We start from the raw sequence: 14323 nt of genomic DNA, 5'->3' as shown, positions 1-14323 counted from the left end.
TGTGAGAGAGGCCTTCAGTTGCTTAGAAGTTATCCTGGGGTCCTTTGTGACCTCGCCATCTATTACACGCCTTGCTCTTGGAGTGATCTTTGTTGGTCGATCACTCCTGGAGAGGGTAACAATGGTCTTGAATTTCCTCCATTTGTATACAATCTGTCTGACTGTGGATTGGTGGAGTCCAAACTCTTTAGAGATGGCTTTGTAACCTTTTCCAGCCTGATGAGCATCAACAACGCTTTTTCTGAGGTCCTCAGAAATCTCCTCCTTTGTTCGTGCCATGATGCACTTCCACAAACATGTGTTGTGAAGATCAGACTTTGATAGATCCCTGTTCTTTAAATAAAACGGGGTGTCCACTCACACCTGATTTCAAATCAATGGGATGACAAACACCTGACACTCTAATTTCACCTTCAAATGAACTGCTAATCCTAGAGGTTCCCATACTTTTGCCACTCACAGATATGTAATATTGGATCATTTTCCTCAATAAATAAATGACCAAGTATAATAATTTTGTCTCATTTGTTGAACTGGCTTCTCTTTATCTACTTTTAGGACTTGTGTGAAAATCTGATGATGTTTTAGGTCATATTTATGCAGAAATATAGAATATTCTAAAGGGTTCACAAATTTCAAGCACCACTGTATATAAAGAAAAAAGCAGTGGGCCTAAGACAGAACCTTGTGGAACACCAAACTTTACAGGCATGCATGGAAAAAAAAAATTACCATTTCCATCAACAAACCAATAACGATCAGTTTCAGTGACGCTTCCATTATACGTCATCAGCCGTCGTGTTAAGGTTGCAGGTGTAATGACTGTGAACAAAGTTAATTATTTGCTATATCATTATTCTCCAAAAAAATGTGTTTGGTGGAGAAACTAAAAGTTGGTAGATTGAGCACACAAAGTACAAATTGCATGAAAGTTTAATGTTTTTGTTTGGAACAAAAGGGCTTCAGCTTTTCTATTTACTGTTCAGTGAAAACACAGCATGCATGAACCCAGTAAAACATGACAGGCTTGAAAGTACGGTTTGTAATAATTTGCCCCAGTATTATTTACATTTACAGAACCTAATCTAGGGCGCGTAATACGCGATAATACATGTTTTTTATCTGTCTGTCGCACATCCACTTTTTGGGCGCGAGAGTGATATCGCGTATCTATTCATTTTGTCGCGCATTTATAAGTAGAGAGCGTGTAGTCGCGTTTTACTGAATCTTGTGTGTATCAATTTGTCAGCACCCGCTAGCAAGCACTGCGGTAAATATAGCGTTGTTTACACACCAATCGAAAAATATCGGAAAGGACCGAAGTATTCCGAATGGTTTATTTAGCGGGTAAAACAGTTTTGTGAACTATTATATCATTGGTCACTGAACCAGAAGACAGTGTATCTCAACCAATCGTGTGAAGTGTTTTAAAAATACCCAAAAGCACATGACATATCGTTTTGTCTCATCCAAACATAACATTCAGACCCTCCAGGATTTCGCGATTTGCAACATCAACACAAATTCAACCAATCCCCGCGAATTCAGGGCGGTGTTGCAATTCTATCCAATCACCGCAACTTTCCAGCAAATTTGACCAATCGTTGGCGTCGTCTTGCGGTGACGTCGACAAACTACCTTCCGCCTTACTTCCGTGTATACGTTCAAGAGAAGCAGCATGTGCGCAGTGTTGCCAGATTGGGCGGTTTTAAGTGGATTTTGGTGGCTTTTGAACATATTTAGGCTGGAAAATGTCAGCAGTATCTGGCAACACTGCATGATGTGCGAGTCAGTGTTTATGTAGGCTTAAATTCTGTTACTGAAAGTGTGTTGTGTTTACAGTGAAGCACTGTGTGCACTTTTTTTTTTTTACTTAATACAAGAAATTAATGGATGCCAACATTTTTGCCAAAATGGTATTTTATTTTCCATTGTTTAGGCAGCTTCAGCATCATACTGTGAGATTCTGTTCAAATTGTGTTGTTTTTTTTTTTTCTTCTATGAAGCCTGAGCCATTTATTTTATTAGTTTATAATTATTTTTTAATTTAGTCTTCAGGAGAGACTGCCTGCACACAGTCTCATCTCATTATCTCTCTAGCCGCTTTATCCTGTTCTACAGGGCCGCAGGCAAGCTGGAGCCTATCCCAGCTGACTACGGGCGAAAGGCGGGGTACACCCTGGACAAGTCGCCAGGTCATCACAGAGCTGACACATAGACACAGACAACCATTCACACTCACATTCACACCTACGGTCAATTTAGAGTCACCAGTTAACCTAACCTGCATGTCTTTGGACTGTGGGGGAAACCGGAGCACCCGGAGGAAACCCACGCGGACACGGGGAGAACATGCAAACTCCACACAGAAAGGCCCTCGCCGGCCCCGGGGCTCGAACCCGGACCTTCTTGCTTTGAGGCGACAGCGCTAACCACTACACCACCGTGCCGCCGCCTGCACACAGTACTAGTATTAATAGTTTTTTTTCTTACATGAAAGCTGAGGCATTTATATTATATTTTAAGGGAACTTCATGTTGTGCTGTGAGGTTCTCTGCACTTGAACTTTTGAACCAACAGGTGCATTTGGATAAGTAAAGCCTATTTTTCTGCATTTTTGTAGTCCTGGTAATCTTACACATTCTACATGATTGCTAGTTTGGGGTTTTTTTTGAGTAATTTGTTTAATTTTTCTTGTTGAAAGTTCAATTTAGTATTATGTTAATGATATTCTAAAAGTAAAGATTAATAAAACTGTTCTGTTTATAGATGTACTCTTGAAAATATCTACCAATGTATTACTTATTTTTCTGTCCCCACTAACTGGAACAAATGAGGGATATTTTTACCCATGTTAATATTTTCTGTCCCCTGTTTCTACAACTAGTGAGGGATCTGTCCCCTATTTTCAAATTCCTAGATTAGGCTCTGATTTATATACAATACTGCATTTAATAAACATCCTTATCCAGAGCAACATGGTGGTGATAATTATGATGATCAGGCTATAACGTATTGGCCAACCCAAATAGTTTAATTGTCCCTCCCATCTAATATCACAAACAGCCATTACTAGAAAGTGATGTGCAATGTGTAATGGTAAAGTAGCCCACTTGAAGAGGAAGCCCAGGCTGCCATGTGAGTGAAAACAGGAAGCTAGTGCGACAGGCACATAATTACCTCTCAGGAAGTATCCAGACTGCGGTATGGTGCCTGTTTGTTTCCAGCTCAGGCTGTAGAGTCACAGGTTCATAAAATATTTGTGTGAATTATAAAAGCTGAGGCCTGTTGAGATTTGGTTTATTTACCAGCTTGGAACCTGCCTCAGAAAAACGGCAATGGTTTTGTTTCTCTGGTTGTCAAAACAACAACAGAAAAAACTAGTTTGCAGTGGTATAAGAACAGCTGTTTGGGGAACTTCTGATTTTCATTTCCTCTTTGTATATCCTGTGAAAGTGTCATTAAGGAAGTCTGGTTGGATAAGAACACAAAGATGCAAGACAGCACTTTGCTGGTGTTGAGACTCTGATGTAAGCTGTGTTTAAAATCACTACCTCGTTCACTATTTGCTATATAGACTGTTATTCACAGAGGGGAAGAACTGGACTGAATTCATACAACATGCCAGAAACGACATATTGTTACCCACTGTTACATAAACAAGCTTTTTCTTCCGGCTGCTCCCGTTAGGGATCGCCACAGCAGATCCGTTCCGCATATTTGATTTGGCATAGGCTTTTACACCGGATGCCCTTCCTGATGCAACCCTCCCCAGTCTATCCAGGCTTGGAACTGGCACTAAGTATGCACTGTCTTGTACAACCCCAGTGGCTGGGTATTTTGCCTGATCTGCAGGTCTTTGGACTGTGGGGGGAAACCGGAGCACACAGGGGAAACCCACGCAGAAAGGCCCCCATTGGCCGTGGGGTTCAAACCCAGAACCTTCTTACTGTGAGGCAACAATGCCACCCACTACACCACGGTGCCGCCCTACATAAACAAGCTTAAATCACAAAAATACTGAAACGGTTGTATACATTAAATACAGCATCAACAAGTACATGCTGGCTTTAGTATTCATGAAAGAAAATTGTCATTTATCTTTTATATATGAAGTTGGCTGTTCCTGAAAGTACATTTGAAAGTGAGACGGCCTTTCGATTTCATAAAATCTGTGAAATTTTAGTTCTCTCTGAAATTTGGTCATTGTGATATATTACAGAAATAAACATCTCTCAAAATATCAGGCCATTCTGTGGCTGGGAAGTTATTTAATTTGAGAGGATTCCCTAGCAAATTATGTGCATGAAATTGCTCGCTTTGTGCAGTCAAGCAGACAGAGGAAGTCCGTGTGCGCATGCGCAGATTTACCACTTTCTTTTGGGTTTTACGGCAGCTGGCATCCACAGTGTTGCATTACTGCCATCTACAGGTTTACCTTGACCGTGCACTGACAGTTACATCATTCTGTTGCTAAACGAACAGCTGATCACACCAAGGTGCTCGCTGACCGCCGATATTTATTTACGGTATTAGTTTGGTCCTGCGTTTCCTTTCCTTCGCAACATAACGTCTTTTCTTGCTTTCCGTTACTGTAGTCGTTACAACGTTTTCCGTTACTGTAGTCCGTTACTCCATTTTTCCTGTTTCAAATTTGTCTCCCACAGTGCTTTGTGTGAAGAGGGAAAGCCCACCGCGTGATGCATGATGTAGTATCTTGAATTGCGTCACGGTGAAGCAGGAAAAAATAGTGGAGAATTTAGGACCACATGGGCCTAAATTCATGAATTGTCCTATTAAAAAAACCCTAATAAAATTGGAAGTCTGTGATTCGAATTCAGTAGCTTTTGGTCCACTAAACAAAAATAATTGGGTGTCGGGGAAAATTCTTTTTATGACCTACACTTAAAATCTGAAAGGCAGCCTACCTTTAAGCTGAAAGAAATCACTGTGCACAATGGTGCGGAGGTAGTGTGCATAGTGTGGGGATACACTAGATTTAAGATGAATAATGGGTAATAATAATAATATAGTGAACTAGCCAGGGAACATAATTTGTCTGTTGTGAATTCGGGTAGCAAGAAAATGTCTGCATTATATGGTAAATAGGGAAGATATTCAGTATGGATATATCGATATGATGATTTGAATCCATGCATCGATTTAAAAAGGGAGCAATTCACATTCATCAATGCAACAATCATAAATTGAGTGAAAACTGATAGGTAACTCATTTAATAGGCTAGCAAGGTGATTTGTCCAAACTGTGACACTTTTAAAATGGTCCTTCTCTACATCATTTGCAAATTAACCTACCCTTGGATAGATTCTGAACAAAACTGGTCACAAATGGATCAGAGGCTGTGAAACCGAATATTGTATTGTATTATAGCAGATTCAGTGGTATCATCAAATATCCAATTGTTGCTTGATGAATGAAAAAAATATCATAACCTGTAGAAGCCTGAGGTACTTAGACACCTGATTACAATTGTTTTAAATGACAAGAGTGAAAGAGAGGGAGGAATGAAAAGGAAGTGGTACATGTGAGTAAACCATGGCTGGCCTAAGGATTGGAAGCTCTTTGCATGTTTGGTGATGTGTTTTTAGGTTGAATATTGACTGAACACACTGGCCATTCAGGTTCACTGATGTGGAAACACCTCCAGCTCCCAGCAATGGTCATACGAATGTATGAGAACTGGTCTTAAAGGGATAGTTCGGGATTTTTGACATGAATCTGTATGGCATCCCCATCAATAGTGTCGTGCAAACACACTGACTTACCCCTGACAGCATCCTGTGAGTCCAGTTCTTGTCCAGTTTTGGTCCAGACGAAAGTAGTCCGGCAAGTTTGTTAGGGTCACGAAAGTAAAACGTTTTTCGTCTCAAAACAGTATGTGTTCAAAAGAGTGATATATTTGCATCACAAAACCATTGCCAAATAAAAAGTCAGACCTCGAAATCGCTTGGTGCTATTTTCTCTCCCTTCTTATCACTGCGCGCTGCCGGCTTCATCCAGCTGCGGCTCCAGCTTCAAGGATAAGCTAGAGCCGCATAAGTAGGAGTCCCGGCGGGTGGTTTGTATTCGATTCGTTTATATCCCGACCTTGTCAGCTGTCAGATTTATGTTCATGGACCCGGTAAGCTGGTAAATAATATTTATTTATTTTTTTCTTTACCAAATTCTAACAGAAAACGAGAGCCCCCGAAAGGGAAAACCGAGCCGAGCCGCCTCACGGCTGTAATGCACATTGCTTTCCTCCTCAGTATACAAGTGCGTTTCCATGGCAGGGAAAAAGAAACTACCACTGCTGCCTATGTAGTGCCCTATTTATACAAATAGGAGTCATTCAGGATTCAGCCATGTTTTTGTTCTGTGTCATGGCTGAATCCTGAATGACTCCTATTTGTATAAATAGGGCACTACATATGCAGCAGTGGTAGTTTATTTTTCCCTGCCATGGAAGCGCACTTGTATACTGAGGAGGAAAGCAATTTGCATTACAGCCGTGAGGCGGCTCGGCTCGGTTTTCCCTTTCGGGCGCTCTCGTTTTCTGTTAGAATTTGGTAAAGAAAAAAAAAATTATTTACCAGCTTACCGGGTCCATGAACATAAATCTGACAGCTGGCAAGGTCGGGATATAAATGAATCGAATACAAACCACCCGCCGGGACTCCTACTTATGCGGCTCCAGCTTATCCTTGAAGCTGGAGCCGCAGCTGGATGAAGCCGGCAGCGCGCAGTGATAAGAAGGGAGAGAAAATAGTGCCAAGCGATTTCGAGGTCTGACTTTTTTTATTTGGCAACGGTTTTGTGATGCAACTATATCACTCTTTTGAACACATACTGTTTTGAGATGAAAAACGTTTTACTTTTGTGACCCCAACAAACTTGCCGGACTACTTTCGTCTGGACCAAAACTGGACAAGAACTGGACTCACAGGATGCTGTCAGGGGTAAGTCAGTGTGTTTGCATGACACTATTGACGGGGATGCCATACAGATTCATGTCAAAAATCCCGAACTATCCCTTTAAAACATATCATACAACCCTGATTCCAAAAAAGTTGGGACAAAGTACAAATTGTAAATAAAAACGGAATGCAATGATGTGGAAGTTTCAAAATTCCATATTTTATTCAGAATAGAACATAGATGGCATATCAAATGTTTAAACTGAGAAAATGTATCATTTAAAGAGAAAAATTAGATGATTTTAAATTTCATGACAACAACACATCTCAAAAAAGTTGGGACAAAGCCATGTTTACCACTGTGAGACATCCCCTTTTCTCTTTACAACAGTCTGTAAACGTCTGGGGACTGAGGAGACAAGTTGCTCAAGTTTAGGGATAGGAATGTTAACCCATTCTTGTCTAATGTAGGACTCTAGTTGCTCAACTGTCTTAGGTCTTTTTTGTTGTATCTTCTGTTTTATGATGCGCCAAATGTTTTCTATGGGTGAAAGATCTGGACTGCAGGCTGGCCAGTTCAGTACCCGGACCCTTCTTCTACGCAGCCATGATGCTGTAATTGATGCAGTATGTGGTTTGGCATTGTCATGTTGGAAAATGCAAGGTCTTCCCTGAAAGAGACGTCGTCTGGATGGGAGCATATGTTGCTCTAGAACCTGGATATACCTTTCAGCATTGATGGTGTCTTTCCAGATGTGTAAGCTGCCCATGCCACACGCACTAATGCAACCCCATACCATCAGAGATGCAGGCTTCTGAACTGAGCGCTGATAAAAACTTGGGTCGTCCTTCTCCTCTTTAGTCCGAATGACACGGCGTCCCTGATTTCCATAAAGAACTTCAAATTTTGATTCGTCTGACCACAGAACAGTTTTCCACTTTGCCACAGTCCATTTTAAATGAGCCTTGGCCCAGAGAAGATGTCTGCGCTTCTGGATCATGTTTAGATACGGCTTCTTCTTTGAACTATAGAGTTTTAGCTGGCAACGACGGATGGCACGGTGAATTGTGTTCACAGATAATGTTCTCTGAAAATATTCCTGAGCCCATTTTGTGATTTCCAATACAGAAGCATGCCTGTATGTGATGCAGTGCCGTCTAAGGGCCCAAAGATCACAGGCACCCAGTATGGTTTCCCGGCCTTGACCCTTACGCACAGAGATTCTTCCAGATTCTCTGAATCTTTTGATTATATTATGCACTGTAGATGATGATATGTTCAAACTCTTTGCAATTTTACACTGTCGAACTCCTTTCTGATATTGCTCCACTATTTGTCGGTGCAGAATTAGGGGGATTGGTGATCCTCTTCCCATCTTTACTTCTGAGAGCCGCTGCCACTCCAAGATGCTCTTTTTATACCCAGTCATGTTAATGACCTATTGCCAATTGACCTAATGAGTTGCAATTTGGTCCTCCAGCTGTTCCTTTTTTGTACCTTTAACTTTTCCAGCCTCTTATTGCCCCTGTCCCAACTTTTTTGAGATGTGTTGCTGTCATGAAATTTCAAATGAGCCAATATTTGGCATGAAATTTCAAAATGTCTCACTTTCGACATTTGATATGTTGTCTATGTTCTATTGTGAATACAATATCAGTTTTTGAGATTTGTAAATTATTGCATTCCGTTTTTATTTACAATTTATACTTTGTCCCAACTTTTTTGGAATCGGGGTTGTACTAATACAAAGTAAATATTACAACACCACCAGTAGCATCAGTGTCAGTTTTTACCTTTTGAATAAAAACCAGCAGTTACCTAGCAGTCTGTTTAATCTGGCTAATATTCAAGATAAAGTCATGGTTGTTGTATTTTGACAGGTTAGGCCCTCGGAGTTCAAGGTGGCATTGCAAGGTTGCAGCATTAATGACATACGGGTAAAATGAAATGATTAAAAACCATTTAATACTTTTTTACATTTTATTCTAACCTGATAAGTAAAAAGTGATAGAAGTTTATTGAATTGAGTTCGTGTCATGAGTTAATAGTTTAGCGCGTGAGAGTTAAATATTAAGTACTGCAAACGAGTCAAATCGTTCTTTGTGGTTAAAAGTAGATCAGACCGAATAAACTGATTGCACTGGATTTTTCCAGCCCTGGGACTGCCACCGGTGATGGATTTTTTTTCTTTTTATTGTCAAAGCATCTGATCTATTCCTTGTTCTTGAGTTGTACAGTGTCTTGCAAAAGTATTCATCCCTCTTGGTGTTTGTCCTGTTTTGCCACGTTAAAAGCTGGAATTAAAATGGATTTTTGGAGGGTTAGCACCATTTGATTCACACATGCCTACCACTTTAAAGGTGCAAACTGTTTTCTTATTGCGACACAATAAGATGAAAAAAATAGAAATCTGGAGTGTGCATAGGTATGAAACCCCTAAATAAGAGCTGGTCCAACCAATTCACTTCATCAGTCACATAATTAGTTGATTAAGATCCACCTGTGTGCAATCAAAGTGTCACATGATCTGTCACATGATGTCTGTGTCAATCAACCTGTTCTCGAAGGACCCTGACTCTGTAACACTACTAAGCAAGCAACACGAAAACCAAGGAGCCTCCAAACAGGTCAGAGACAAAGTTGTGAGGAAGTATAGATCAGGGTTGGGTTATAAAAAATACCCCAAACATTGAATATCCCTGTGAGCACCATTAAATCCATTATAGCAAAATGGAAAGAATATGGCACCACTACAAACCTGACGAGAAGGCCACCCGCCAAAACTCACAGACCAGGCAAGGAGGGCATTAATCAGAGATGCAACAAAGACACCAAAGATAACGCTGAGGGAGCTGCAAAGATCCATAGCGGAGATGGGAGTATCTGTCCATAGGACCACTTTAAGCCGTACACTCCACAGAGCGGGGCTTTATGGAAGTGTGGCCAAGCTTCAAGAGAAAAACAAAACAAAAAACATCCCAAGTTTGCCCAACAGCATGTGGAAGAAGATTCTCTGGTCAAATGAGACTAAAATTGAACTTTTTGGCCATCATGGGAAATGCCATGTGTGGCGCAAACCCAACACCGAGAACACCATTCCTACAGTGAAGCATGGTGGTGGCAGCATCATGCTGTGGAGATGTTTTTCGTCTGCAGGGACAGGAAAGCTGGTCGGAACTGAAGGAAAGATGGATGGCACTAAATACAGGGCAATTCTGAAGGAAAACCTGTTTGAGTCGGCCAGAGGTTTGAGACTGGGACGAAGGTTCCTGTTCCAGCAGGACAATGACCCTAAACATACTGCTAAAGCTACACTGGGGTGGTCTAAAGGGAAACATTTAAATATTTTGGAATGGCCTAATCTAATCAAAACCCAGATCTCAATCCAATTGAGAATCTGTGGTGTAACTTGAAGGAGTTGGAGTAGTTTTGCCTTGTGGAACGGGCAAAAATCCCAGTGGCTAGATGTGCTAAACTAATAGAGGCACACCCCAAGAGACTTGCAGCTATAACTGCAGCAAAAGGTTGTGCTACAAAGTATTGACTTTGGGGGGTGAATGCCTATGCACACTCCAGACTTCTGGGTTGTTGTTTTTTTTTTTCATCTTAATTATTGTTTCTGTCACAATAAAAAAAAAAATTTTCACCCTTTAAAGTGGTAGACATGTTGTGTAAATCAAATGGTGCTAACCCCCCTCCAAAATCCATTTTAATTCCAGCTTGTAATGCGACAAAACAGGACAAACACCAAGGGGGATGAATACTTTTGCAAGACATGGTAAAGAGAATTTGGAGAAATATAGCAAAAATACTTCTAAAATAAATTATCTGCCCTGCCTTTAAATTCGCACTTTTTATTTAAAAAACATCTTGTTTGTGTGCTTTTCTTACTATGTTACCTTCCCAACAGAGTTTTTTGGACTGATATTAGTTTAGTCAGTGACCTAGTCAACCCATGTCAGGATTTATTTATTGATGCAGACCTCAAAGCAGCTCTGTAAGTTGCTCTGGATAAAGGCGTCGACCAATTGCCATAAATGTACATGTAAATCTCTGGTCGCATCACATTTGGAACACCATGTCATGTTGTTTCTAAGTGACTGCTAATGGTTTATGGAGAGAGATTAATTTCTATTCAGTTCACTGCTCATGTCTTTCAGGAGGTGATCACAGGCTTCCTGTACAGCTTGCTGATCCTGGCTGGCTTTCTGCCTGTGCTGGAAGACATCGACACATTCTACTTATCCAACCGCATGGCTCCTGCACTCATTCTGCTGCTGCATGTGGGCTTGGCCATGCTCGCCTTCGCTCTGGATTCGTGGAGTACGTCCCGAGCTGACACCGCCCAAGCTCTGGCTACCGGTGCAGGGGGTGCACTGGCAAGCCACCTCAACCAGCAGCTGAGCCTGCAGCCTGACCCGCCTGCCTCCTCGCTACCCCTAAAGATGCCCTCCATCACCGGAGCACTGCTGGGACGCTCTGTTCTCCGCTTACTGATCGGTGTGGCAGCTCTGCTGGCTGTGCGTGCAATCATGAAGGCCATCGCCATCCCACTAGCCTGCCATTTATTCGGCGTACCATCTAACGATGTACGCAAGGCGCGACAGAACCCTCGTGTGGAGCTTACTTACCGCTTCCTGGTTTATGGAACAGTGGCCTTTTGCTGCGTCTTCCTTGTGCCGTTGCTCTTCCTCGGTCTGAACCTGTCGTGAAGAAACTGTTGGGCTTCTGCCTTCGCCAGTAATGTGTTTATCAGATAAAGTCTCTGGGAGCACCCTGGACGGACACAACAGTTTTCCAGAAAACATTTTTGGGAGTCAGCTGGCATTAGAAGGCAAAGAAACCACTAAACTTTAAGTAAATGGTTTTGTTTGTTTTTTTCTTCCATCCTTTTTATCTGATTTTATTGTCACTTATTAATATGTCAATTTTAAATGTTTCTATCCTTAACCTTTTTAAATCTTTCTTTAATAAACCAAAGTGTCATTGATTGACTGACTGTGCTAGAGGATAAATATTAGATCAGGCAGCTTTTTGCACAACTCCACATGAAGAATGATGGGTTGGTCAACATCAGTAATGAGTCCATAAGGAAATCATGAAGTTTAAAGCAAGGTGGACAGAAATTCATTAATGACTGTTAAAAAAAAAAAAAAACTTATTCACTGAGTTGCCAGTTTACTCCATAACTGTACTGACCAATTGCTAATACCTTCTAGCTATGTTTTGTTCAGGCTGTAGCCCATTTGTTGCAATGCAAAATATGGCAGCATCCACATTTTGTTAATTTTTCCACCAATTTGTTTCCCTTTGCCTTTCTTCTACCACGTGACACAAACTAGGACGTGGACGGAGCTAAAAATTGTGCAATCTATTGATTGGTCAAATGCAGTCGCACAGAGCCGCCTGATTTGTAGTTATCTGACTGGATAGTGTTATATGACTTGCACTAAGCCAGGACATGGATTTGTTCCTGAGCCGCACTGTTTGACTGAAAAATACTGAAACTGTCCAGAGCTACAGTCAGTCATTGTGTACGTACACAGCACATCTGTATGGGTGTGGTGTAGCTATGACACAGTTGTGCTTAATACACTGTTTGCGTCACAAACGTGAACAAAAGCGTCTGCTGCAGAATTAAACAACAATATTTAGGACCATTTCTGTTTGGTCACGTGAGGATCCGGTTTGTTTTATCTCCACCCGTCTCCTCAACAGCCTTCCTACCTACACCCATCCTGCACCATTGTGTTCGACAGTACATTTGGCTCCTTTCCCACCAAATTAAGCCTGCTCACACTCGCAAGCTCTGTCTGCTCATGTTAAACTTGTAAATACAAACCCACCCCTGAGGGTTTTCCCTATTTAGGTCTTTCTTTGTCTCCTAATACTTGATCCTGAATCATGTTTTGGGTTTTTTTTTTTTGTTTTTTCCCCGACTTCAGAGCAGCTCAGCTAAAAAGTCGGACTTGTGTTTGAAGTTTTCAGACTAGTGATATGTCGTCATACTTGATGGTGCGCAGTTTCTTAAATTTAAATCTTCCTGTGTTTTGTTTTGTTTACTTTGCATTTTGTGTTAAATTGATCATTTTTGAAAGAAAAAAGGGGGCGGTGGTTTCCTGTTTCTTCATTGTGTGTGCATAAATTCATACATGCCCAATCTAAATCTCTGGACTCCAGCCCTGTGGCCTCTTTGTCTCTCACACAGTCTCTTGGATCATTTCACACCTGCAAGGCCACAGGGCTGATGAGAAGGGACTTCAGCTTGAGTCATTTCCTTGGATAACATTTTATCGCTATATATCCCTCATCTCATTATCTGAAGCGGCTACAGATCGCTATATGTGTGTGTGTGTGTGTGTGTGTGTGTGTGTTTATTTTTATATATACAGGAGAGAGGCTATTACACGGTTGCACAAAGATATTAAGTTTATCTCTGAGTGGTGAGCGTATTTCACGAGTGAGCATAGCAAATGATAAACTTCATATCTTCTCACCACTGTGTAATGTTCTTTATATTATATGGACACATCCACACACACAAAAATACGCTCGTTAATCATCTCATCTCATTATCTCTAGCCGCTTTATCCTGTTCTACAGGGTCGCAGGCAAGCTGGAGCCTATCCCAGCTGACTACGGGCGAAAGGCGGGGTACACCCTGGACAAGTCGCCAGGTCATCACAGGGCTGACACATAGACACAGACAACCATTCACACTCACATTCACACCTACGCTCAATTTAGAGTCACCAGTTAACCTAACCTGCATGTCTTTGGACTGTGGGGGAAACCCACGCGGACAACATGCAAACTCCGCGCAGAAAGGCCCTCGCCGGCCACGAACCCAGACCTTCTTCCTGTGAGGCGACAGCGCTAACCACTACACCACCGTGCCGCCTCACTCGTTAATCAGAAGAATTGTAATTTTGAACCGGTTCAAAATTTTGACAACACGCGTCTAGTCAGTACAAAAACACTGGGAGTGACGTCATCGGAATGAAATGTCGGGAATTATTATAGATACAGGACACTTTTTTTTTTCGATGGAATAAAAACATATATTCTATTCCCTTCTAGCAGGTTTCATTCATTTAGTTTGATAGCATGCAATATTATTCACATATCGCTTATCCTACGTGTATTACATCACTCTACCCAATGGACAATGAGTGTTCAATATGGTTCACGATATTGCACGGCTGTCAAGACAACATGATGTCTCCGACATGTGACATAAAATTTCCGCGCTAGCGAGCGACTGTGACAATTTGTAAACAAACACGGCCGCCAGATTTAGTTCATTAAATACAAATTTTGAGAGAATTTTGAAAGAGAAAGACGCGTTGAACACCCGAAAGGAATGTCTGTATTTTTATAATAATATTGGTTGGCATTTTGTCG

The 14323-nt window shown here is 41.4% G+C and overlaps 1 protein-coding gene across 1 annotated transcript in view; it reads left to right on the top strand.

The window, feature by feature from the left end:
• sgpp1a (sphingosine-1-phosphate phosphatase 1a) overlaps positions 1-13567 on the top strand; it is a 39903-nt gene extending 26336 nt beyond the window's left edge. The window contains exon 3 of the mRNA XM_060917678.1: positions 11080-13567. Coding sequence (XP_060773661.1) covers positions 11080-11631 — 552 coding nt within the window. The 3' untranslated portion in view covers positions 11632-13567. The remainder of the gene's footprint in view (positions 1-11079) is intronic.
• Positions 13568-14323: the final 756 nt, after the last annotated feature.

The sequence above is a fragment of the Neoarius graeffei genome, chromosome 3, assembly GCF_027579695.1.
Source record: "Neoarius graeffei isolate fNeoGra1 chromosome 3, fNeoGra1.pri, whole genome shotgun sequence".
Lineage (NCBI taxonomy): Eukaryota > Metazoa > Chordata > Actinopteri > Siluriformes > Ariidae > Neoarius > Neoarius graeffei.
Note: the sequence above shows the minus strand (reverse complement) of the source record. Positions and strands in the feature narration are given on the sequence as shown.